The sequence below is a fragment of the Mustela nivalis genome (assembly GCF_964662115.1).
Source record: "Mustela nivalis genome assembly, chromosome: 3".
Lineage (NCBI taxonomy): Eukaryota > Metazoa > Chordata > Mammalia > Carnivora > Mustelidae > Mustela > Mustela nivalis.
Genome location: NC_139022.1, coordinates 35889315 through 35916394, shown reverse-complemented (window position 1 = coordinate 35916394; position 27080 = coordinate 35889315). Strand labels below are relative to the sequence as shown.

The window sequence follows — 27080 nt, the reverse complement described above, 5'->3', positions numbered from 1 at the left end:
TTTCCGTCTCTGTGTATGACTCTATCCCTATGTTGAGAACGATGAGGACTGTTCACATCAGTACCTCCAATTCCAGCCCAGTGACGGAAGTTTCATTCCAGATCTCTCTTTTTCAGTGTTTGCTCTGCTCTTCTCCAATGGTGAGATACCCGGGTCCTATGATCATTTGCATATTTTGGTACTTGGTTCCTTCACCTGTGGTAACCGAGCTCCCATCGCTGCTCTGCCGCATCCCATGTGATGCCCTCCTCACCATCCTCAGGCTCTGATACCTCATGCTGGGACACTGCCCTAGCCCGGGAAGTCCTCTTCACCCCACCCCACTAGGACTTGGACTCCCCATTCTCACCCTGTTTGGGCTCTGACTCTCCATGTCATAAGCCCCCTCCCTCTGTGTGCTTATCCTACTCACTTCCTTGGGCTCTGCCATCTTGCACCAAGCTGCTCTCCACTGCGTGGACCCTCTGCTTTGTCCACCCAAGCTCTTCCACCCATTCCAGGTCATGGGGCTCCACAGCTCCCCCTTGGCTCTCCCTGGTGTAGAGACCTGTCTTCTTCTCACCTTAAGGACCAACCTGCTTATGAAAGGAGGAGAGGAGGAAAAGCCCAAGTAATTCCTAGATAATGTGTGTTGTAAAGAATACATTTGCTGAATGTTGTTGGACTCCAGAGAAGAGCTGGCTGGAGGCAATATTATTTCCATAGTCTCCAATGCTGATTCCAGATTCTCTGTGTGGGAAGGAGATAGTTCTACTTACTGCAAGTCCCACATAAGGCTTTGCTTTGGACTTACTATTTCTGCTAGAGTTTGGATGGAGACAAGATGCCATTTATTGAGGTAAAGAGGAAAATAATCAAGATTTCCCTCTTAAATCTCATCTCATTTTCCTTCTTCCTTCATTCCTCAGAATAAAATTGCTGTGCAGCTTGACCCCAGAGCTTTACCTTACCCACGATCTCTCGAGCCTGCAAGACCAAGGCCTTTGTTCTCTCACTTAAGAGTCAATGATGGGAAGTCACCGAATGGGTCTGAGCAGGAAAAAGGCAGGAGATTGTGAGGCAAACGTTTCGTTTCTAATTACTGAGTGGAAAAAAGGCATGACCATGTTGTCCATCTTAACGTTTTTCTAGGGCGAGTGGTTTAAAGCAGACAGTGGATGCATCAGAGAAACTGTTTTATAGTTGGGGCGCTAAATGATAGGCTGGTTCATCGGTTAAGAAATTATTTACACCATTTACACAACTTTGCCTCAGTTTCGCTCCCTGACTTACTGCAATCACTGTCATTAATCAATAATTACTCCATTTTATACTAAATCTAAGTATGATGTAAGAAAACATAATGCCTATCGGGAATAGCCTGCTTCTTCCACGTAAGAAAAAATGTTCATTATGCAAAGTTCTGTTCCCTATTTAGAGGAAGGACTATAAACCAAATATTTGGGCACTTGAGAAACACTTTCAGGGCTGTTAAAATATCACAGAAGCTACTATGTGACCATATTTTGATTTTCAACAGATGGCCTGGAGCTCCAAGCCTAGATGCTTCTCTGGTGGGATCAGTGTTGGCGTCACCCAAATGGGGTGACCACGGTCAGAGCCACTGAGGGCACAGCAGGGTGGCAAGACTGAGGAAGGGGGACACAGACAGCCATGCAGGAGGCAGGCAGGGGTTCTTGGAGAGGGAGAAGGAAGCCCAAGGGAAACAAGGAGGGAGAGGAAGACAAGGAAGAGAAAAGCAAGAGAGAAGGCATGTGGCATGGTTACTGTAAATTGAGACCATGACCGAAGGAATGATAGGAAATAGAGAACAAATGTTCTAGAAAACACCGGAAGATACCTCGCACACAACAGTTCGAAGACATGGTAATATTTTATTGCTTAAGTTTTACATTTCTAAATTTAGAGAAAAAGCTCTCTGACCTATGACCCATGGTCAAAGTCTGAGGGACCGGGGCTTTGGTTGGTTTTCAGGACCACATCCCAGACCTCCAACTCACGCAGGGAGCATCTTCTTGTGAAGGGGATCCAAAAGGCAACTCTGGTTTTTTGCATTTTCATTTGTGGCTGCATCAACTTACACAAGGGGGAGGGGAACCCGAGATCACAGGGCCTTGAGCTTATACAATGTATTTGAAGGTTTTTTTAACCGACATGGTTCTTAATCTTTACATCCCTCTGAGGTAGATCGGAGATCTGTAGTTTCTTCTTACCCCCATTCTATAAAAGCAGAATCCAAATGAAAACAGAATTACATCAAACACACACAAAGTCTAGAGTGGGACGATTTGCCTTGGCCATCCTGATTTAGTCCGGGGTAAGAGAACTCAGCCAATTCCTGATGTGGTAACCGATGAACGCGTTTCAAGTTGTCCCCACCACAAGCAGGTTCAACTTGGCCAAATGAAACCACGTTTCCAACTTCGTCCCCTGAGTGCATAGCTGAAGAGTGTGGTCTGGTTAGCCTTTTTGTTCTCTTTCTCTTTATGTGACCACCTCCCTTTATGTGGAAGTTCAGTCCCCCATGGCTACCATCTGTTGACATCCTTATGTTTGCTCCTAAACTTGGGCTGAGTGAGTGTCCAGCCCACAGGAAGGGATGAGGTCTCTGGCTTTAGGAAGTTTCCTTCTTGTCCATAACCCGAAGGGCACTTTATGGATCCTGCGATCTGGGTTCTTTTAGGGACACCCTAAACTTCAGTGGCCTGTAAGGTGTGGCACAATGTGATAGGCCCTGTGGGAAGAGAGAAATGGGCAGAAGACCCACGTCTGGTCCTTAAGGCACGTCATGTGGCTCCTACAACAATCTGTTCCTTCTTCTTAAAAGGTTTTTGCCTTGGCCTCTCTATGTCCTCGTGAGTATTATTTTTCTGGCTTCTCTTTCTTTGCCCTGTTGTGTTATTGGCTCATGACCCTTTTATATATTGAACTCCGTAAACCCCAGAGCATTACAAGTCTGTGTTTCCCTCGGAGAAGAATGTGTTCCATGGGCCAAGCATCTAATACTCCGCTGGCTTTCCCGACAGAATAAGCAAGGCTTTCTGAGGTGCATTTGGTTTCAGGAGGCACCCTGGAGTCAATTCTGTGGCTTCACAGCCCAGCGTGAAGAGAAATCTTCCCCTGGGTTGGCAGCATCCTCGGGAATCACGGAGTCTCAGGGCTAAACGGGACAGCCTGGGAAGAACAGGAAGGACTGGGAGGAGCGAACGTGACTGACAGAGGAATAACAACACATGTGGGTTTGCAGACTCACGAAGCCCTGGGAGACCCAAGTGGGAGCGGAATCCATCCACGCAGGCTGGAAGGGCGCCCGTTACGCGTTCCTCCGTAGCCATGCCGTCATCCTGGCGCTGCGCCTCTTGTTTTCCAGATTTTTGTTCTTTATTGTCTGTAATTTGGCATGGACCGTGAGCCTCTGGTGCTCTTCCAACATGTTGCCGAAAAACTGCTGTAGCTGCAAGCACCAAGGGATGGCGGGTCAGTGCAAACTCGTGTCTCGTCGACACAGAATAAGGCAATGTTCCCGTGGAGGAGCGATGGGACTTTTGTAAAGGGCGCGCGCAGGGCAGCCAGGGTGGGAAGGAAGGTGCAGTCCCCGGACTGTGGGTTCCTGGGGGAGGCCCTGCCTGAGAACGAGGAATGAAGACCACGCCTACCCTGAAGAATCAGGGGTAGACCAGAAGCCCCGTGAAGAGGGCGCTTCATCTCTTTGCTCCCAGCACTACACCCCGGGAGCCCAGAGCAGGTGCTCGGTAGCGACCCACCGAATGCATCCTGGATGTTACACCGTGTGTGTGGACGGACACACGGGGAGGTCTTCTCTTATCTCCAAAGAAATCCTGCAGCTTCCAGACCTCAAAACTGGCACCTGATATCCATGCCTTCACAAGTGTTATCGTTTATTTAGGAGAACTTAGAGACTGGGCTTGTCCACTGGCCAGAGGCCATCACTGACTCAGCTCTAGCATTTAGTTACAGGAACATCTGCCAGACCCCAGTGAACTAATAAGTCATATTGCACGAAGTCTACTTCTGTGTCACTGGATTCAAACTTATTTTTCTTCCCAATTTTTATTTAAATTCTCATTTGTTAACACATCGTGTAATAGTGATTTTGGGGGTAGATTTAGTGATTCATCACTTATATGTAACACCTTGGGCTCATCACAAGTGCCATCCTTAATGCCCATCCCCCACCTAGCCCACCCCCCACCCACCCACCTCCCTCCATCAACCTTGTTTATTGTCTATTGTTAACAGTCTCTTATGGTTTACTTCCCTCTCTCCTCTTTTTCTTTCCCCTTGTCATGTGCTCATTTGTTTTCTTTCTTAAATTATACATATGTGTGAAATCATATGGTACTGGTCTTTCTTTCTCTGCCCAACTTCTTTTGCTTAGCTGTATGCTCTCTAGCTCCAACCATACTGTTGCAAAAGGCAAGATTTCACTCTTTTTGATGGCTGAGTAATATTCCATTATGTATCTATAGAGACCACATCTTCTTTATCCATTCATCAGTCCATGGGCATCTAGGCTCTTTCCATAGTTTGGCTTTTGTTGATAATGCTGCTGTGAACATCAGGGGGCATGTACCCTTTAGAATCTGTATTTTGTATCCTTTGGGCAAACATCTAGTAGCACAATCGGTGGATTACAGGGTAGTGCTATATTTAACTTTTTGAGGAAACTCCATACTGTGTTCCTGCTTTGGAACTTAGAACATATGAGATGACAGTGTATCTACACCAGCTCACACATGTCACTTAAACCCTAATGTACTTGAAATTGAGGAGTAATAGGGCCATTCAGTCCAATTACCACATAAAAGAAAAGTAAGTTTCTTTTTCTTTCTTTCTTTTTTTTTTTTTTTTGACATTTTCTTTTTTTATTTGAGAGAGAGAGAAAGTGAGATCATGAGCAGAGGGAAAGGGTGGGGAGAGAAGCTGACTCCCCAGGTGAACAGGGAGCCCAATGTGGAACTCGATCCCAGGACTCTGGGATGGTGACTGAGCCGAGGGCAGCCACTTAACCAACTGAGCCAGCCATGTGCCCAAAAAGTAAATTTTGACCAAAAAGTAGTTGAAGGGACCAGAAACAAGTCTCCTGCCCTCTCTCCCACAGCTGCCCACAGCCCTGGACCACCTGTCATGTGGGGGAGGGGAGTCAGTGTTTGTGGGATTGTGGGTGGGGCTTCATGCATGCTGGGAGCATGAGGCCATATTCTCTCTGGGGGGAGTATGAAGACCAGAACAAGAGATGTGGAGAGTGTATAGACCCTGCACTGTTCTAGAAGGAGAAGGCAGGCATGCAACTTCTCATTTCCATCTTAGTCATTATTTTCAAGATGATCCCATCAACAGACAGATGATAGTGGGACTATAATCTATAGGTGATCAACAAGCTTTGACAAGAATATTCATAGTAGCTAATTTACTTGTTTTCAAAATGGCAAAATTTCACTACAGCTCCATGTACAGTTGCTTTTTTTTCTTTCTTTCTTTAAAGAAACTATCAGTGACTCTAGAGTTTTGGAACTCTGAGGACTGCAAAATTTATACGCACTTTGTTCATTCATGAAACGACAACAACAACAAAAATTCCCTGGGTTCTGTAGCTACAAAGATGAACTGAGGCCCTGTAGAAGATGTTGGCACAAACTCAGCCTTCCTTCCGGAGCCTTCCTTCTAGGGTGTCTGGCTGTGTCCTTCCGTCTCCTTTCTAGGGAATCCCTGATAATCCCTGAGGCAGCTCAGCCTCAGGCAGGCCAAAACCCACACAAACAGAATTCCTTCAGGAATTCGTGATTCTTCCTCTCTCATAACAACAACTGTATACTCCTGGGTGGCTCAGTCAGTTAAGTGTCTGCCTTTGGCTCAGGCTGTGATCCCGGAGTCCTGGGACTGAGTCTCACATCAGGCTCCTTGCCCAGCTCCCGGGGAGCCTGCTTCTCCCTCTGCCTGCTGCTCTCCCTGCTTGTGCTCTCTCTCTCTGACAAATAAATAATAATGGTAAAAAAAATAACAACGACATAGCTGACTGCTTCTCTCTCTCTCTTTTTTTTTGGCTCATGATCAAACTTCAGGCCTTTATGACCTACATGTTTATTGGTTTTGCTAGGACAGCATAGCTGACTTTCCTTTTTTTTTTTTTTTTTTCATTTTTCCTTTAAACCAGGTCACTGTGTGGAGTGGACCCAGCAAGCTCCTATTCCATCCATCTCCCTGCTCCAAAAATCCATTTAATATCTTATCCTTGGATAGAGGATACATCCGATATTAACCTGATAGGAACCCATACTCCCCTTGATCTCAGCCAAAAGGCCAAGAAGCGACTGATTTTTCCTTTCTTATTTATACAGGCCCTTTCTGTTTGTATTAAAGTTCCGGGCCATGGTGTTTAATTTGAGCTCAGACTATTTTTCAAAACAATTTACTGAACTCTACCAAGATGAAGCTGATGAACAATAAACTGTGTTCACTTAAAATGTGACAAGGGAACGGGTGGTGATCATCGCATATGCTCGTAACACAGAGCTGGGGTCAAGGTACAGTGAAGCACATTCCCATCATCCACATACTCCTTCAGGCCCTCTCCGATCCAGCTCTCCCTCCCTCCCAGGCAATCCCTGATCTTCTTTTTGTCCCGAGAGATTATATTGCATTTCCTAGAACGTGTCTGTTTTTTTTTTTTTTTTTTAAGATTTTATTTATTTTTTTTGACAGAGAGAGATCCCAAGTACGCAGAGAGGCAGGCAGAGAGAGAGAGAGGAGGAAGCAGGCTCCCTGCTGAGCAGAGAGCCCGATGCGGGACTCGATCCCAGGACCCTGAGATCATGACCCGAGCCGAAGGCAGCAGCTTAACCCACTGAGCCACCCAGGCGCCCCTGGTTTTGTTTTCTTAACGCAGCATCATCATCTTGAGATGTATTCATGTTATTACAAAAACTTATTCTTTTTCTTTTTAATTGCAGGATAGGATAACCTGGTGTGGACGTAGTATGTTTTCCTGATCTATTCACCTCTCGCTGAGTGTTTGGGTGGTTTCCAGTTTTTGGCTGATGTGATTAATGCCGCCATGAACATTTACGTAACAAGTCTTGGTGTGGATATGGGTTTTAGTTCCTCTTGAGTAAACACCCAAAGATGGAATTGTTAGGTCCTACGTGTGTAAGTAACACTTTAAAGACGGCCTGTTTTCCAAAGTAGTTGTACCATGTTAATGTCTCACCAGCAGAAAACGAGAGCTCTAAGTGTTTCACATCTTTGCCGGTGTTTGGTGTTGTAAGTCTTTCTAATTTCACCTATGCTACTAGATGTGTAGAGGTTGTATTAATAGATTACCCTTGTTTTAGTGTGTGTGTGTGTGTGTGTGTGTGTGTGTGTCTGTGTGTGTGTGTTAGAAGGGTATTTGCTTTGGCCCCTAAGTTTACTTTCTGGTTACAGGATCCCCTCTTCTTTCCGGAACTACTCCTCCCCTGAATCCCATGGCTATGGGTTCCAAATGGAGGCACACAACCCAGGCTGAGCCACTGGAGTATTTCATTCCACACCCCCAACCCCTACGGTCACTGGTGCATGTGGACCCGAGGAGGACCAACTAGAGTCATTCTGTGAGGCTGGAACTTGAAGCTGGGGGGTGGGGTGGCGGGCAGGGACTCCTCCTCCCGCAAGTAAGAGGGCTAAGGATGACAGAAACCTGGAGCTACGTTTACCTCCTGTGGAGAAAGTCCACCTAAGTAAGAAGAAATTCAGGCCGGGAGGGAGCAGAGCCCCAAAATGACAATTAGGGGTGGTTGGCTGGTTCAGGCAGTAGAGTGTGTGACTCTTGATCTCAGGTTTGTGAGTTCAAGCCCTACACTGGGTGGAGAGATTACTTTAAAAGTAAAATCTTCAAAAAAGAAAAAGAAATAGCCAGGTCTCTTCTAGGGTCTAGAATACAGGTCTGACTCAATTGTGATCTCCCTCCTCAGGGAGCTCCTGAGAAGTCTCAGGGAGCAGACCTATTTATACCCTAATTAGAGTATAAGGTGGTTAGTGCTATGATACAGGTACTCATAAGATAACTGAAGAGGGGTGGTTGGGTTTTGGACACTGGGGATGAAAGACCGCCTCTCCCCTTGCTAAAGGCTTGTTTAAGTAACCTGAACCTGATGTCCCCACAGCACCCCCTCTCCCCTTGCTGAAGGCTTGATTGTCCCCATAGCCGGATGGCAACACATACCAGGATGTCTATTGTCTGTGATCACCCGGTCTGTCAAAAGAAAAGACAAATGAGGAATAGAGTGTACCTGGGACTTTCCAGAGTGCTGAGCCAAGGCCCACCAGAACAAACCGTTGTGTCCTTGCCTTAAACCCAGTGCCTGACAATGCTTGATTTAAGTTAACCAATCAGATCCCTGTAACCAAGCATCTGCTTCTGTAAGCTCGCTTCCCGCCACCCCAACCCTGCCCTATATAATCTGCTCCCCAACTTAGCCCAGCGCGCTCAGCCCACAAAGGCTGATGCGTCCACAGGCGCCTGTGTAACCAATAAACCTCTTGCAACTTGCATCCAGTGGAGGCTTGGTGTCTGCTTCTTGGGTGCGAATCGAGGGTCTTTCAGGGAGGGTATGTGCTATGAAGTGCTGTGAAGTGTGTAAGCCTGACAATTTACAGGAGCAAATAATACATTATATGTTAATAAAAATAATTAATGAAAAAAAGAGTTTTACAAATACAAAACACAAACAAACAAACAAAAATCACTGAAGAGCACGCAGGAGGAGAGAATATAAATCAGTTAACTGAAAAATTCCTAGACTAGGTGGTTGGAGCAGGGCCTTAAGGGATAACTAGGAATTATCCAGCCAAAGACAGGCACGGGGAAGTCACCCAAAGCAGAAGATAGAATGTTTCCAAAACCCGGAAAATATGAAACAAGAATAATTTAAGAAAATCTAGAGGCAAAGTGTTGGGGAGCATCTGACACTCTCATTCTCCTACACTCGGTGGTGAGGTGGACAAAAAATGAAGCCAGAGAGGCAGGCGGGGTTATTATGAAAAGAGTAAAAATGTCTTCTCAACACTGTGATGAGTTCTGGAAGCTTCCACAGTGGGGCAAGGACTGGCGGCTATATGAGGGCTGGGGTGCAGGGAGGAGCTGCCCCAGGCAGACAGTGCTCACCAGAGTTCACTGCAAATCCAGGGAGGTGAGGAAGGATGGGGTCCAATCCTCTAGAAGCAAGAATGGTCTCTATTTCAGGAGCAAGATGGAATTAAAAACCATTTCCTGCACACAGTGAAAACCATCCCAATGGGAGCAGAGAGTATCATCATTCAAATAAGCCTGTTGCTTTCAGTTTTAGCAACTCCCAATTACATGAACAATGGCTTCTAAATTATCATTGTAATTCAAAATACCTACAGTACTCACCTCTGTAATCTGCAAGTCTGTACTGATGGTTCTCCCTATTATATTCATGAGAGTAACCAGTGATTGTGTTCCATACCTGCAAAGCAACAAGATGCTAGTCAGAGGTGGAGAATGGTTTGCAAGACAAAGCTGTGTTTTATTGGGGGGGAGGGGGCGGTTATATGCTAAGTGCACAGCCCCTGTTGATTCCTACCTCCCAAATCAAAGCAAAAATACATATGAACTAGTTTAGCTTCATCATTTAATAAGATATCTATTATACAGAAGATTTTATCAGCACTAAGTAAATAAAATAGAGGTAAATATTGATTTGTGTCCATAGAGTTCTGAAAGCTTTCTTTAAATATGAAAAGCTCCTCTTCAAAACTGCAACTGTTCTTAACTTTTTAAATGAGGTGTTCAAACAGAGGTCACGTACCTCAAACTAAGACAACTTACAAGGGGTAAGTAAATATGGAAATTACGCCCCTTAAAAAATAGTAATTAATATGGGATCAGTTTCAGAAACTCAGGCTAACCTACCCTGAGAACTTATGTAAAATTTTGCATTTGTATATGCTTTTTTGAAGAAAGGATCTACGTCCTTGAAGATTCTCAACATGTTGGTGATCACGGAAGGGCTAAGTACTCCAGCTTTACTTTCCCTCAAACACGCACCATGATTGAAACTTCCCCTCTAGTTTCATGCCCTTGAATGTCCAACAAAGATCATGCAGGAAAAAACAAAACAAAACAAAACAACAACAGAACAAAACAAAAGAAAACAACAACAACAAAACCATAAGAAATATTGTTGCGGAAAAACAACAGATACATACCCGCCCGAAGCCTTGCTGTGGTTAAAAAGGTAAATAAAGACTTTGGGATGCATTAAAGAAGAAAGAAAATTAAAATAGGGTTAATGTTTTGGACTGAACAAGAAAGGGTTGCCATTCTGTTCTACTGATAGACAGTTAATACACACGATTGACTGACTTCAAAAACGTACACTTGAAATTAAAAACTGCAACAGTTGATGTTGGCATAACACCTAAAGGTAAGAGAAAACGGTGTTTTTGGTCTTTTTTAAGTTCTCCACAGTAACTTAAGCTGTGTCCCTTGAGCAAAGGGAAGGATGAGGCAGTCTCCATATAAACACTGCTGTTTCCATAGGCAGAGAGGACATACTTCTTAGCTCTCCATTTTAATTGACCACGTATTAAAAGCCTGTGGAATGAGTCAGGAAATCTGGCAAAATTTGGAAAGAAAGGAAGGAAGGAAGGAGGGAGTGAGGGAAGAAAGAAAAAGAAAGGAAAGGAAAGGAGAAAGGGAAAGGGAAAGAAAGGAAAGAAAACTACTCAGGGCCCTAAACGTGTGATTTGCTACCAGACGGAGGAGGAAGACTACCCAGAGAGACAGGACTGGGTTTGAAATGACCTTGGGCAATTTGTAAAGGGACTAAGATATAGTGAGAAGAATCGTTCTGGAGAGGAAAGGGGATGCTGTGTGTTGAAGCACCGATCAGGGTCCCTGGCACACTTCATCTCTTCCTGTTTTGCAAATTGCAAGAAGAGGTATTTAAGATTTTATTTATTCATTTGAGAGTGCGAGTGAGAGAGAGAGAGAGAGAGAGAGAAAGCACGGGCGGGGGTGGGGGAGAGGCAGAGGAAGAAACAGGCCCCCCACTGAACAGAGAGCCCAATGCAGGGCTCCATCCCAGGACCCTAGGATCATGACCTGAACAGAAGGCAGACGCTTAACCAATGGAGCCGCCCAGGCGCCCCAAGAAGAGGTATTTTTGACACAGAGAAGATTTGTCCCTCTTGTTGAGAGAGCAATCTCTGAAATACTACTGCATAAAAATAGGCACATTTCAAATAGTTTATCTGCCAGTGGTCAGATACACGCTAATTCATATAGAGACCAGAGCCAACCTGTGTCAGTAGAGTTACTGTTTTAAAAATCTGGTAACATTCCATGCCAGTGTGGTTACAGGGATTTTGGGCCACTCTCCTCTGGCTCACCTTCTGTCTCTTTCCTCTCTCAAATTTCCCCTCCCTTGTGATCCCTTTCCCTGCCACGTCGTTTTTCCTGGGACAACCATAGCCACTAGGCAAGTATAAGGCCAAGGCATCCAGCCTGATCTAGGGACAGATGGTGGGCACCGGCCCCTTTGAGCTTGGGTTCACCTCTCCGTAACATCTGACTTTTCTCTGCTCGTGTTCCTATTTCTCTGTTCAGCTATATGCTCCCCATTAGGAAACCCAACAGAGAGGAAGCGGGAATGTGTGCAAGTTTTCATGCTTAGGACTCTCGCCAATATAGCTCTTGCATCTGAAGAAGAAATCAACGGTTTGGTGAAGAGGAAGGGGGTAAGATTCCTTTTGGGTCAGTTGAGTTTGAAAATGATCATACTTTATTCTACACTCAGGTAAAGCTGGGTTTTCCTGGAGACTGTGAAGCCTACATGGTTTTAAGAAAACCAGAAGCATGGGATGCCCGGGTGGCTCAGCTGGTTGGGCATCTGCCTTCAGCTCAGGTCATGATCCCGGGGTCATGGGATCGAATCCCATGTTGGGCTCCCTGCTCAGCAGAGAGCATGCTTCTTCCTCTGCCTGCTGCTCCCCTTGCTTCGGCTCTCTTTCTCTGACACATAAATAAATAAAATATTTGGGGGAAAAAAAAGCCAAAAGCACTTGACCAGATGATGGGACACAAACACCGTTTCTACCGTCTACAGTAACAATTCATACAAGTCCAATGCTTCCTCTCTATCCACACATTTTTCCATGAGACCCATCCACAGCTATGAGGCCAGACACATTTTTCCCTCAACTGCAAGATGTCTTTGAGCTCAATGAAGTTTCCCTCCCTAGGATCAGGACTCAAAAGGTCATCTTTGGCCCAACAAGGACCTTAGATACTCCATAGCAACCAGTGCAGGGGCAGGACCAAACCGAAGTTGTTTGCCTCCATACAAGTATTTCCAACCACAGTTTCAGATCAGGCTTCCTGAGAAGAAGGCGGAGCCTGGGTGAGGCGAGCAGATGTTCTTGCACTGTTGAGGACCAGTGTCTACGGCTCAAACACTTGACCAGCCCCGTTCCCTCTGTTCCAGAGCCCCAAGTTCCAGCCACCTCCTGTGACTGGTCCCAAGTCAGACACTCAGTCCTCCCCCACCCCCAGCCCCGGCATTTCCTAGCACCCTCATGGATGCAGAAGCTCATTTTTTCCCACTGCTTGTTCAAATCCCACTCAAGTCCCAGTTTTCTCTTTGGGACCCTACCCCTTCTCCAGCTCTTCTCTTATCGAATTTATCAGATAGCATACCTTCATCACTTTATACCCCCGACGAGAGCTTAAACTACCTGGATCTTGGCATGGAAAGACGAGAACTTTTTATAGGTGAAGGAACCTTGGGAACTGATCAAATATGCTACCTCTCAGCTTATACGAAGGGAAACCAAGGCCGACGTGTTAGCTAACAGGAAAACAACAAACAGTTGTTCTAGTTACATTCCAGATGGGAGTACTGGAGAATTTGGTTTCTCATCTGCTTCTCTCGCAGGACAACTGATCTCCTGGCAAAATGACCCTCCGTTTACAGGACACAGATGATAAGTAGCAGGATTACAGCCCTGAGGGGCAGGAAAAAGCATATGAAAAACTCTATAGATTTCGTTCTGCGGGGTTTCTTGGGGTCTTTATGATGCTAGCATATACTGTGAATTTGCAAAAAGTGGAGGTTAATACAAACTGCTCCCAAACTGATGGGGCTACTGTCTTTCTTGTTTCTAGAAAGCTTATCAGCGTGTTTTATGAATGAGGCTCGGTGGAATATACCAGAGCAACACGAATTTCATAGCTAACTTGCTAGTAATCAGTCACATTTCAGGAAGTTCAGAATGCCTTTTTCACATAATTAATGTAAAATGTAATTTGTCAGAGCCATTTGTGTATTTATCCTTTATGTTATCTTTATTAATATATGAAGACTGATAACATGCTAGTCTTCACATCAAATATAACTGTTCAAATAAGTGATGATTTAAATGTTCTGATTTCAAAGCACTTTTTTTTGGCGTTGTAAAGGAGTTCAATACATTTACAAAAGAAAAACATTTTGTTCTATAAGAAAGTCCTATTCATATATATATATTTTTTAGAGATGGGGGGCTGGGTACATGGTGGGAGAGAGAGAGAGGGTGGGGGAGGGAGAAAGAAAAAAACATAAGCAGGCTCCACCCCCAGCACGTAGCCCTACAAGGGGCTTGATCTTATGACCCTGAGACCATGATCTGAGCCAAAACCAAGAGTGGGAATGCTTAACCAATAGAGCCACCCAGGAACCACCCCCTGCATTCTCATTCTTAAACATTTGCATTCTAAATATACATTCTCTTCCAAAAGGATCAACTTATTTATAAAATTTATCTCCCCAGTTTACAGGTGTTTGGACCTGATAACAGACCCTTTCTACCTGCTAACTCTAGGATATGTAAGGACTTGGAGGATGCATTATTCTTTCCAGAATGTAGGATTAAGTCATGCTCTGGAAAGATCAGCCATCAGAGAAAGGCATGCTGTCGGATTTTTACATGTTCATGTATATTTCACCCAACAGGGGGCTATGAAGCAAGCAGATTTAATCTTAAAAGGTGAGAGATATGGCCAGTTCAAGAATATGGAACCCAGATATGTGAAAGGTCTCTGATAGGTAAGACAGAGCCACAGCCAGGCGGATGTAGTCATGAACACTGCTGTTTCTTGAAACACAGTGGTCTACCTCAGAAAATAAGTGAGTGGTTGGTGAGCACTCATGCCAATAAAACATGACTTGCTCTACTCTATGTCTCTGATGACAAACTTCTTAAGGGGCACAGTGGGGAAACTGAGGTAGGTATAATCCCAGGCAAACTCATTTTCATACAGAAAGCTGAAACTGAGGGTAAGTGTCCTTCTCTTCCACAGATGAGATGAAATGCAAGAAATAGCATCACTTCTCTGGTCAAGGCAAAGGACTTTTGTGAACTAGCCCAACTAAGGCTGAGCGCCTAGCACAGAACCAATGACCTGTACGAAAGAGAGGTCTCGTATTTCCTTCTTACCTTTCACTCACAGCTTGCCAATTGTTGACTAGAAAGTCCTTTGCAATGTACCGGCCCACTTCCGCCGCCGCCACCACTTCAATGACATTTGTCTCATTAAAAGCGAAAGGCGATGCAGTAATGGCATACTCCATGTACCTGCAAGGAAGCATTTGCAGAAAATAAATGTGCAGGGATGCCTGGGTGGCTCAGTGGGTTAAGCATCTGCCTTGGGCTTAGGTCATGATCCCAGGGTCCTGGGATTGAGTCCCACATCGGGCTCCTTGCTCCACAGGGAGCCTGCTTCTCCCTCTGCCTCTGCCTGACTATACTCTCTCTTTCTTGCTGACAAATAAATAAATAAATAAATAAAATCTTTAAATAAAGAAAATAAATGGGCAAACACTATTCAATAGAAAGAGTGAATTTCCGCAAGTTGACCTAAAATTCTATGTGGTGCCAACTCAGTAAGGCACAGACAGGTATTTTCTGAGTTCCTGTTTTTCTCCCTTTGGTTCATTAATTCCATTCCTCTACCAGGAACTTCCAAGACCAGTTGATCGTAATCACCTGTTGAGTATCCTTGGGTCTCTACTGCAGCTCATTGCATAAGCGAGTTGAATCCTTTCCTCTTCCCTTGTTTTATTCGCATACATGTTCAACAGGAAGTCCCATTCTTCCTCGCTTCCCAAGGCAATGCCATAACATAAGATGACACTTTTAATCGGAGAAGGTATTCTGTAAGGTAGAACATGCAATGATATTTCTCATAGTCGTTATGTTATGTATTTACTTAGGGTGTTCTACTTTTGGAAGGATATATCCAGAAAAAAATGTTGAGATCTCAGGTACGAAGATCAAAAGTAGGGCTCGAGAAAGTCAACTGCAGAAACGTCATGAGCATTAATATTGCGAGAAAAGAACATCAGATTGGTTTAGAAGCTAAGGGGTTCTAAGAAAGAAGGAAATTATCAGAGTTCGATCAATGTACGTTGATAATTCAGCTTGGGTGCATATCTTTTTTTTTTTTTTTTGAAGTAATTTCCATACCCAACACAGGGTTTGAACTCACAACCTTGAGATCAAGAGTCAGAGGCTCTACCAAGGGAGCCAGCCTGGAATGCGTCATCTCAGGTGTTACGATCACATTTCCTAAAAGTCCACCTGAGGTCATGCATTAAAGGTAATAGAGTAAAACCAGAAAGACAGTCTTCGTGTCAGCTGTCCGTGGGAATACAAACTCATAGAGAATGCGCTCCTTGGACACACTTACATATACATCACAGTAGTAAACCATCAAAGAACCACCAAAATAAGACTCCAGACACACGCAGCTGCTTCTTAGGGGATGTACTGACGATGAGTAGCCCAGGGTACAACTCACTGTGTAAATTCGAATCTGCTGTCATGTGCAGACCTACCGTAGGCAATGCCAAAAAAAGGGGGTGGGGTGGGGCTATTGGAAAACAAATAGGAGACAGACTACCCAAGAGAAAATGAAACCATCACTCCCAGAAAGAGAACATCAAAAAGGTAGAGAAATTATTGCTGTTGAAATAGGACAGAACCGGGACGCCTGGGTGGCTCAGTGGGTTAAGCCTCTGCCTTCGGCTCAGGTCATGATCTCAGGGTCCAGGGATCGAGTCCCATATCGGGCTCTCTGCTCAGCGGGGAGCCTGCTTCCCCCCCACCTCCGCCTGCCTCTTTGCCTACTTGTGATCTCTCTCTGTCAAATAAATAAATAAAATCTTTAAAAAAAAAAAAAAAAAGAAAGAAAGAACTAGGACAGAACCAAGGGCAAGCCAATGTGCGTCTTACTCATTCTCTGGCTGGTTCGTCCAGTCTTTGAAGAGTTCCCTTGATAGCTGAAGACAGTCTTCAAGGCCCAACCAGCATGCCGTTTCAAAAAGCTTCTCCAGGGCTACTCTTAAAGGAAAGCACAGAGAAAAACATTTTGTTTTGCTACGTTTACTGCACTTATTTTTTTTTTTCCTTTCTCCAACTGCGTGTGTTTCGTGAGAGGATGGGTTTATTTTAAAATATCCTTCTAATAACACCGGGTTTGTGAAAAAAAAAATTAGCTTTTGTGGATGGCAGACTTATTTAGGGCTCAGAGAAATATTTGCTGAGAAGCTCTCAGGCACCAAATAAACTCCAAAGACTGGTTTTTTTTTGAAAGTCGGAAATAAATTATCGCCATCCTCCATCTCCCTCAAACACACGCAGGAGTACACACAGTCCGCATCTGCTGTCAATTTATTTTTCCTCCCTTTTTACAATAATTGTCTTATGAAGAGAAAGAAAAAAGACTTGAGAGCATTTGATCTAATACCCTGAAAAATGAAGTTCTTTCTCTTTACACGGAAAGGAGAGGGAAGGGTTTCTTTTCTTTCCACAATGCGCTTTCCCTCGCTAGAACTTTTGTTCCTTCCTCTGCTCTGTCTGGCGAGTTATGTTCATGTCCAGATAAAGAATAAAGATTTCTGTTTTGTTTTGTTTGTTGTTTTGACAGCTGAGAAATGGTATACATTTTCTTTCGGAACAAAGTAAGTTCAAAAGGATACAGTGAAAAACGGTAATTGATCCAGAGAAGCGATGTCTGGAGGCATCGCTCTTCATAATCCTGAGTCTCTCCAACTTGGATTCAGAGGTAAAGGAATTCAAACCGGCCATAAGTTTCCAGAAAATGCAAGAGCCAAATGGGGTTGCTCCACCCTCCATTTGCAACCTCGGCCCCGCCTGACCTTCCGATAAGGAGAAGGAAGGATGGCCAAGGGTGGAGGACCTCCGAAAGACGGTTCTGAGCATTTCTACACCCTCCCTCTCTCTCCCTCCCCACCCCAAGTTGGATGCAGCAAGACGGGATTCTCTACAAGTACACAATTCTCCAAGGTTCCTCGGAAGACAAATGGCCCTGGGAAGCTACCAAAAGTAGGTCACTTGAGTCCAGTTCAGGGGAGCTAAGGATATGGCTGGCTAACATCTGTGGTGCCTGAGTGAGCACACTTCTGCCTTCCTGTTCAGGCACCCAACCCGACTGCCCACAGACTGTCCCACTAGTCCTCACTGTCTCCCATTTACATGTCTAGTCAACCCTGTGTCCTTCTAGTCACGTGCCTGAGCACGCAAATGTCTCCCTTCTCGGAAGGATACTCTTGAGAGAGAATAATCTCATTTTGTCTATTTTGTATTTTTTGCTCGGTCTGGTTGATTTCAGCCTGATTTTGATCAGAGCTGTAAATAGAATTCCTGTACCGTCGCAGATAACAAATTCCCTCCCTAAATCTAGAAGTTCTCCTCCAGTACCTCCCACTCCCTACAGATCTTGGGTCACGGGAAGGTCAGGGGTACCGCAGACCGATTTTTACCTTTCACCTCCTTCCCAGACCACTAGGACAACATGCTTACTGCCCTCACCAAACCAATCACATGGAAATTATTTGCAATACTTACTCGTGCTCACACACAAGTGACTGAAATATTCCAGGCAACTCCTCTCATATTTGTATAAGGAATGATAGAATTTTTGTCATTAATAACAAACAGAAGGGACTTTTTTCTCTGGTGGCCTTCCCATGCCTTCAGTTCATTGGTATCGGCTGGTTTTACTTAGTATAACCCCCTCACCAATGGCAGGACACACTCAAAATCTCAACCAGAAGCCTAAGAATTGAGAGGACAGAGCTATAGATTCCTGTGTGTCCAGGTGTGAGCCCTGCAGGTAAACTAAGATCCCAAACTATTATCTCTGAGTAGGAAACTTGTAGCTCACTCATCCCAAAGCCACTGGTCTCAAGGAGCATACAAAATCTCCCAGTTAAATCATAGGTATCGAGATCTTCCTAATATACATCTGGAAACCCACCTCTTAACATGGACCATTTTATTCAGTTATAAATTGAAATGAATAAATGGAATATACATATTCAATAGAGAGAAATTAAAAAAAATACTTACAGGGCTAAATAGTTGTCTTGTAACACTGCTGCGTTTTCACGGATAATAGTTGAATATACATTCCATATCGAGGTAAGTCTCTTCAACAGATACTTCTATGAACAATAAGGAAAATCTATGGTTAGCTTTGGCTCGCATCACTGAATTTGCACTGTATTGCCCTCTCTCTGAAAGGACAGGAATACAGGAGTGACAGGTGTCTCCTGAGAAGTTGTCTTTCTTTGTTACTAAACGTGTAACTGGTTGATTTTGTTGTAGCCTCCCTTCATTCAGGTTCCTCTTTGGTACAATGAAATTGCCGAGAATACCAATATAACCTTTTGATGAGGACAAAACAATATTACGTACGTGAGTACACTCCATAGTAGGTAGGAACTTGATAAATCATGGCTCTTATTACCATTTCATATCACCTGGAACATTTTCAGGTGTGTTCAAAATAGAGAAAGAAACGATGAATGTTAAAACTGTTGAACATTCTACCTTAGCATTCCCATGCTTTGTATCTATACCTCCAAGAAAAATAAGGATGACTGATCTATGCTTCAGGCAATTTTACGCCGTGAGTCGGAAATAAAGTTTCTTTGATTGAGCTCTCAGCTGGTGAACAGCAAGGTTATAAAAGTTATCCATTTATAATACATCCCTAAGAACAAAGTAGATATTATTCATTGACATTCCTTAAAAACAAATCCTAGGGCACCTGGGTGGCTCAGTCGGTTAAGCATCTGCCTTCAGCTCAGGTCATGATCCCAGGGTCCTGGGATCCATGTTCAGCAGGGAGCCTGTTTCTCCTTCTCCCTCTGCTACTCCCCTGCCCCACTTGTGTGTTCTCTCTCTCTCTCTCAAATAAATAAAAAAATTTAAATGAAGACAAACAAAAGCAAATCCTAGTTATTACTTCTTTATCCAGAAGCAGGAATCAGAGTTTATCAATGAGCCACCTCAATCCCACACTTAAGTGTCTTCTTTTCTGGGTCACCATCCCCACAGTCAAGGACATTTGGACCGGCACTCTGGACAGCTGAGGAAAGAAGTCTGGACCCATGAGGTATTTGTGATCTAGCCCTCCATCAGCCCCAGAAGCTCACTTGTAATTATCATCTGGACCACTCTATGGTTTGTTTCTGGTCCCTTGCTCTCTGGGTCCCTTACTCCCAGCTGTTCCTTTGGTTTGCCCTTGAGCCATCTTTCTTATGATCACTGTTTAAGATCTAATGAAGGAAGTATGATGATGTCCCATTGCTTGATGAATTCCTATTTCCCTCTGTCACTTGCCAGCAGCAAAAGCAGCTTCCAAGTGTTTACTTTTCCTGGAACATACCTCTCTGGTGAAGCCCTAGTCCTGTAGACCAGAGTACTTCAATGATGATGTTAAAAGTCTTTCTGTTTGATGTTAGACAATGTTAACAATGTTAAAAGTCTTAACTTTTCCTGGAACATACCTCTCTGGTGAAGCCCTAGTCCTGTAGACCAGAGTACTTCAATGATGACTATAGGGTTGCTAAAAGTCTTTCTGTTTGACTAACAATCAGAAGAGTGGCTGTTAGACAAAAAGCATACCATTTCCATCCACTTCTGGGTTCTTAGGGCACACTGTCGCTTCACCAAGAACTAAAGACTTTTCCAAACTTCTCTCATACTCATTTCCTAGACCAGGCCATGACTAAAGTATGACTAAGAGTAACCAGCCCTTCCTAAGAAAATGAATACATATTTAAAACTAATAGACTATGACTTGGGGAAGGATGTGTTCCACAGATGCTGTCTAGATATGGAAAGAGGAAGACAGGACTTTTTAAAACCACATAACAAAGAAGGAAATTACCTTTAATAACGGGTACATATCATAGCTGTTCGCATCAAAAACAAGATCCTTGGTTACCAGGTTCACCAAGACCGCATACCAGACTATGATTTCATCTTCTTCAGCAAGGTACTTGGTTAAATCAAGGGCTGTTTCAATCTCAATATAATTGTTTCTGTTTGGTTCAAAAAAATACACACTCAAAAAACCTCCACTCGCTAAATGATTTGCACACTTTCCATATTTGTTCCATGCTTCGATGCCTGACTTTAATAAAGTTTGTGGAATCAGATGAGGAAGTTGAGAAGCAACACGGAAAGTTTGGGGGAGTAGAAAAAGAATAAATGAAACAAGATGGGATCAGAAGGGAGACAAACCATAAGAGACTCTTGATCTCTCAAAATAAACTGAGGGGTGCCGGGGGTAGGGGGGTAGGGAGAGGGTTATTGGGATATGGACACTGGGGAGGGTATGTGCTATGGTGAGTGCTGTGAAGTGTGTAAGCCTGATGAATCACAGACCTGTACCCCTGGGGCTAATAATACATTGTATGTTAATAAAATAAATAAAATAAACATAAAATTTAAAAAAAAAGTTTGTGGAATCAGGAAGCTAGAGGTCTTACTTAGCTCCTTGATAAGATGGGAGCCAAGAAATGTGGAGAGGCCCTCCATTACAGTTTGGTACATTCAAGTGTCCCAATTTTTGGAGACTAGAGGAAAATCCAGGCCAACTGTTGGACTGCTCGTAGGGCAAAAAAAATCCTTGTGAATTTCATACATATTGTTATGGGAGTACAATTTCCATTCAACAAGTACTGATTATGAGTAACTGCTCTACCAGTTACTCGCGGGAACGTGAACTAGAATGTAGGCCACGACTCTTGCTTTCCACTGAGGAGTTTATTCCTTCAGTGAGGAGTGGAGCCTTATGCATGAGAAGCTGTTCATGAGTCTGAGAAAAGCCAACGAACACAATAAAAGTAGTGAAGAAGGAAAACCCATGCGTGTGATGGTGAAGTCAGGGAAGGCCTCCTGGGAGGAGGATGGGGAGAAGGGTAGTGAACGCTGGGTAAGATGGAAATGGATAGAGACAAAGAGGAAGGACACTTAAAACAAAGAAGATAAAGTGGGAATTTGTGTGAGAGCAGACCAAGCAGCTGAGGCACCGGATTTCTTCAGAGTGGAGTTGAGAGGTGGAGCTTGGGAAATACGTGGGATCAACACCGTAGAAAGCCTTGAATGCCAAGATGAAGAGTTTTCATGGAGTGGGAAGGTGTTTAAATAATGGCGGGGGAGTGACATTACGAAGTCGATGCTGAAAAATTTTATTGCCACTGTGCTGAAGAAGACAGAATGGAAATGAAAGGAACGGAAGGCTGGAAGCTAACGCAACAGGCAAAGTAAAAGATGAGGGACACTTGGCTTAGCATGGAAGCAGTGAAGGTGGTACGTAAGGTGGGAATCCAAAAGACATCCTCAAGAAAGAAGAGATAAGATAGGTTGGCTGGACGGCAGATGGAGAGCGAGAAAGAGAGGAGTCAAAGGGGTCTCGAGTTTGGGTTATGGAAAGAATTGTGGCACTCTTGACAGACAGAGAGAAACTGACAGCAGAAACAATTCAGAGACAGAAAAAAAATCCGCTGTGGAAGATCCTGAATTTAAATGACCACAGGATATGCAGAAGGCAGAAGGGGACAGGTGGAGATGTAGACTTAGAAGTCATAAACGTTTCCTTTCCTGAAGTTTTACTGATTAGCTTGTATCTGTGGGGCATTCTACGTGCCCATAATAAAACCATCCCTAAAACCATAAGAAGGCATGAGCCATCCAAAGGAAAGAGAGAAGAAAATGAGAGAAGATAAGAAAGGTTTCCCGGAGGATGTGGTCAATAGTTTGAAAGTCATGGTGGTCCTGGAGAGGGGTTTCAGCAAAGCGGTGGGGTGAGCAAATGTGCCGCAGGTCACAGAGGGAGAAGTGATACAGGAACAAAGGACAAAATAAAACAGACATTCCTTTGAGAAGCAGGACGGGGAAAGACAGAGAGAACACACTAGGTAGTTTACTATACAAACTCTTTAATTTTATTGTCTAAAATTTAAATTCTAGATACATATGAATTACCTGAATGAAAACATAGCACAGTTTCTACTGAATAAATGTAATAGAAATAAAATCTAGACTTCTATAGTATAGTAAAATACAGGCCATATCTCATTAAAATTTTACCTATAGCCATCACCCTAGAGTAACAAAAATCACTTCAAAATCTCAATAGATAGTCTAATTCTAGCAATTCTTTTTTTTTATATATATGTCAGCTATTTCCTTAATTTACAATATCACAGAAAAATACAAATGCATCTACAACCTTCCCAAATGTATCTGTTAATATTTAGGAACCTTTATAAATGCAAGCCCAAATCACCTTTATTTTCTCCTAAGTTCTTCTTGATGGAAATTTAAAAAAAAATAACAATTCTAATACTTTCTGTGATAGTCCCCTAAATATTTAAACATGATGACCTTTTCCTCAGTATATCTTCTCTACTGCATCTTTTTAAAACTTCTCCTTTAAAGGGATTCCTTTTAAGATGCTGACTTACGCTTTCATCTTATAAAACTGAAACTCAGTCCAGCATTAAACTAACTGCCTTACTCTGCACCCCCCAATCCCAACCCCCAACTACCACCCTTCCCTTTTGTCTCTCCAGGATTCTGACTACTCCAAGGAACTCATGTAAATGGAATCACATAATATTTGTCTTTTTGTGACTGGCTTCCCTTGTGCAGCACAATGCCCTCAAAGTACACCCATGGTGATGTCCATTCCAGCAACTTCTATGTTCTAAAATTCCACTGTGCCCACAGAACTTGATCCTAATCCGAATAACCTGGACCCTGTGTATACTAAAGAAGCAATTTCACTGCACAGTGACTAGGCTGTAACGTTTTATTACGTTCTCAATGTACTCTTAAAAGCCAGCGGTGAAGACAACATACTCACTTAGACAAGGAAAAGGCATCGTCAATCACCTGCAGCCTGTGGATAACAGGAATGGCCTGCAAATTAGATCCAAATTTGTGCAGGAAAAGATGAGAGCATTTCTTAGCCACAAAATAATTTGCAAAATCATAACAGTGTTTCAAAATCATGGTCGCTTATGAAGCCCCCTCGTGTGAATTGTCACACGAGCAGAGAAATGGTGATCACTGAGGATAGTCCCCATGATTTATTTATTATACATCTGTTTTTGGTAAATGGTCCCTCTGGACATCAATCATAAGCCTTTCATCTGGCAGAGAGTTTTGCCAAAAGACTGCCTGAAATAAAAAACGGCATGGTGACAACGAAAACGGGATGTCATGTTGAAAAGGCTCTCCAAGACAAGGAGTGTGTGCTCAATTGTGTTGCACTGTCCATATTGCTGTCAGGAGAAGTTTTGTCATGGGAAACCTTAAGTACTCATTATTTAGCCCTATTTTGATAATACTGAAGTCCTCTGAGCAGTGTCTGTCTTGTCAAGATTTTACTAATTTGACCCAATGCCACCAAGAGAGTCCTGAGAATCATGGAAAGGCAGCAGTCCATTGCCAACCCAACTGCTTAAGCCTGGGCTACAGCCCCATGGCATGGCCAGGCTACAGGAACCTGTCTCGGCTGGAGGGGACTCAAGGGGCTCAGAGGCTCCTATCCCCTTCCTTCAACACCTCACACATTTTCACAGGTTTGGTCTCAGAAAATCCATCATTTTGAGCCTCTCAGCAAGCTTCAATCTTTCCTTGGTCTCATTTCTTCTCTGGCAGTAATAACACTTCCATTTTTCTAAGTTAATACTAATAACAGACATCCCAGTCATGTATTAGGAATAACTGACCTCAGTTTTTCAATAAGTAAGTCTACAGTGGTTGCAAGAAAATCATTGCTAGAATGGCATGGCCTTACTTCCATGGCTTACAGTGCCCTCAGAAACCAGTAAGAGGGTAGCTACTCTGAAAAAAAATTGAAAATAAAATGTTACGATGTGTGGATTTTGCAACCTTATTCAAAAGCCTTATAATAATTTTTTTAAATTACTGAATATGTCCTGACAGACTGATCTGTGTCCAACCTCTGCTAAAGAGGATACATAGGGGCCCCTGGGTGGCTCAGTGGTTAAAGCCTCTGCCTTCGGCTCAGGTCATGATCCCAGGGTCCTGGGATCGAGCCTCACATAGGTCTCTCTGCTCAGCAGGGAGCCTGCCTCCTCCTCCTCTCTCTCTCTGCCTACTTATGATCTGTCAAATAAATAAAAATCTTTAAAAAAAGAAAAGAGGATACATATATCACCTTATCTAGTCTTCACAATTCTTTATTTAATGATGGTCTATCAAAGCATCATCATATAGATGCGAAAACCAAGGCATGAACACAAGGGTACCAGACACAGAAGCCAAGCTTTGGACTGATATACCATAGGTCATCTTCTGCTAGAGAGGCTGCTAGATACTTCCAGAGAACGCTCGAAGACAGAGACACCAAAGATATCTTTCAGTTCAACATTCTAGCTTAAAGAATGGTGCCTCCATGAACTAACTGTCCAGAGTTTCATGGCAGAGCCAACTCTAGAGACACCAACGCCAGCATCCTTCTCCAATAACGGAGATTTGGTTGAATTCAACCAATCAAAATCTGACTGACCAAAGCCAGCCAACATTTTAATTTTTCTATATGGCAGAATGACTTATGTTTGGTGATAAAGTAGTATTAGAGTCTATTGATATTTTGTGGCTTAAATTCTCCAAGGGAGAGTAAGAACATAATTTTTTAAAAATTCACACTTTCTAGTATAGACTGGGTACCCTTGATGGGCTTAGAAATTGCATGCGTATGATTACCTACATTGTATCTAATCCTCATGGTAAGTAACAAAGCTGTATATTATTCCCATCTAAAGTGAAGACAGGGAAACAGAATATTCAGGTAACTTGTCTGAGATCATAAAACTAATGGTGAGTAGGAAAATGTATTCTGATTTTTACCCAGAAAGGTAAAACGGCTGAAGGAAAATGATATTAATGCTCAAAAGCACAATACATTGTGCTAAATCTGCCCTTTCTAAGAATGAGGGGGGGAAAAAATCCAGTATGGTTTAGGGTGAGAGCTGGCAGTGAGGGCAAAGTCTCTTCTCACCAGCGGGGTTTATGAAAGCTTGACTCAAGAGTGCATTATGAATGACATTTAGTAACAGGTATAAAAAGCCATCTTACCTTAGGATCTTTTTCAAGCTGTTGATTGAGCTTCTTCCAACCTAATTGATCATAGTTAACTCTGTAATATCCAGTCATATTCAAATTTAGAATCACCCAGTCATGATCGGAAGCCGAAACTTGCATTTCAGGGAATATTTCTACAAAGGGATATGGGAAAGGTGTGAAATGGTGCACCTAAAAAATTTTTCCAGTTCATATTTACACTATATCCTCTTAATCCTCAACAATGAACCTAATCATCCAAAAAAAGTAGAAGAATTCTAAAATAGATACTGATCACACCATATAATTGTATTTTTTCACATATAATGGTTTTCGATTAGAAATTTTTCTTTAAAGCTCTATGTTAGGTAAGACAACAATGATATAATATTTTAGTTTTAAGCAAGACAGCTTTTCAAAGGCTATCTGCTCCAACATTTTATTCTCTGCCTTTATATATGTGTGTATTATATATTCATGCATATATGTGAAGATATTTTAAAAATCTGTTACTTACTGCTGCTTTTATCTAGCCAGACTAGAGACTGTGTAATTCCATTTTTTATCCAAAGAATAGGTACAATCCATGTGTCACTTATTAGGAAGAAACCAAAAATTCAATTAATTTTCAAACATAAGATATAAACTCTGAACCCCTATTAACTGAGATGATAAAATGACAGACAGGACTCAAATTCTTTGGTTTTTCACTCTGGATAGGCAAGGGTTTGCTCTTAGGATTATTCATTGTTGTTTTTTTCTTTCTTTTTTTCTTTTCTTTTCTTTTTTTTTTTTTTTTTTACAGATTTTATTTATTTATTTAGAAGAGAAAGCGGGGTGGGGGAGAGAAAGAGTCCAAGAGTGGGGTGAGAGACAAAGGGAGAAGCAGGCTCCCTGCTGATCAAGGAGCCCAGTGCTGGACTCGATCCCAGAACCCTGAGGTCATGACCTGGGCTGAAGGCAGATGCTTCACCAACTGAGCCACCCAGGAGCCTTTCACTATTGTTTTCATAAGCCAGTTTCTCTTTGGCCATTTGTTTACTCTCTATTAGTCTTTCTTCTTCTTTACTTTTTTTATAACTTAAGGTAGCTACGAAGAGAATGTTGTATCTGAATTCCTTCCTTCCTTCCTTTCATTCTTTCTTTTTCTTTCGTCTTTCTCCTTCCTTTCCTTTCCTTTCTTTCTTTTAACTCTCTCTCTCTCTTTCTTTCTTTTTTTTTTTTTAAGATTTTATTTCTTTGTCAGCGAGAGAGAGAGGGAGAGCAAGCGAGCACAGGCAGACAGAATGGCAGGCAGAGACACAGGGAGAAGCAGGCTCCCTGCCAAGCAAGGAGCCCGATGTGGGACTCGATCCCAGAACGCTGGGATCATGACCTGAGCCAAAGGCAGCTGCTTAACCAACTGAGCCACCCAGGAGTCCCTCTCTCTTTCTTTCAATCTTTCTTTCTTTCTGTATCTGAAACTCTCAAGACCTGTTTATATTTCAAGACCTGTTTATATTAAATTATAGCCACTTGGCCTCACTTGGGGGTTGTTCGAATGTTGCAGACAGACCTAAACCCCTCTGTGCCAAGAGAGGCAAAAAGTAATTTCAGAAGAAAAA

The 27080-nt window shown here is 43.1% G+C and overlaps 1 protein-coding gene and 1 long non-coding RNA gene across 2 annotated transcripts in view; one reads left to right on the top strand and one right to left on the bottom strand.

Annotated features, from left to right (window-relative positions):
* Positions 1–1854: 1854 nt before the first annotated feature.
* LVRN (laeverin) overlaps positions 1855–27080 on the bottom strand; it is a 68898-nt gene continuing 43672 nt past the window's right edge. Inside the window, exons 11-20 of the mRNA XM_082725073.1 lie at positions 25994–26070; positions 25492–25631; positions 23249–23304; positions 20264–20417; positions 18436–18530; positions 16297–16404; positions 15049–15216; positions 14500–14637; positions 9413–9488; positions 1855–3454 (exon numbers count right to left, since the gene is read on the bottom strand). Coding sequence (XP_082581199.1) covers positions 3314–3454; positions 9413–9488; positions 14500–14637; positions 15049–15216; positions 16297–16404; positions 18436–18530; positions 20264–20417; positions 23249–23304; positions 25492–25631; positions 25994–26070 — 1153 coding nt within the window. The 3' untranslated portion in view covers positions 1855–3313. The remainder of the gene's footprint in view (positions 3455–9412; positions 9489–14499; positions 14638–15048; positions 15217–16296; positions 16405–18435; positions 18531–20263; positions 20418–23248; positions 23305–25491; positions 25632–25993; positions 26071–27080) is intronic.
* On the top strand, positions 3148–8553 carry LOC309861815. Its single transcript, XR_014310219.1, has 5 exons — positions 3148–3235; positions 3371–3477; positions 6972–7167; positions 7444–7610; positions 8163–8553. It is a non-coding gene; the product is annotated as an uncharacterized lncRNA (long non-coding RNA).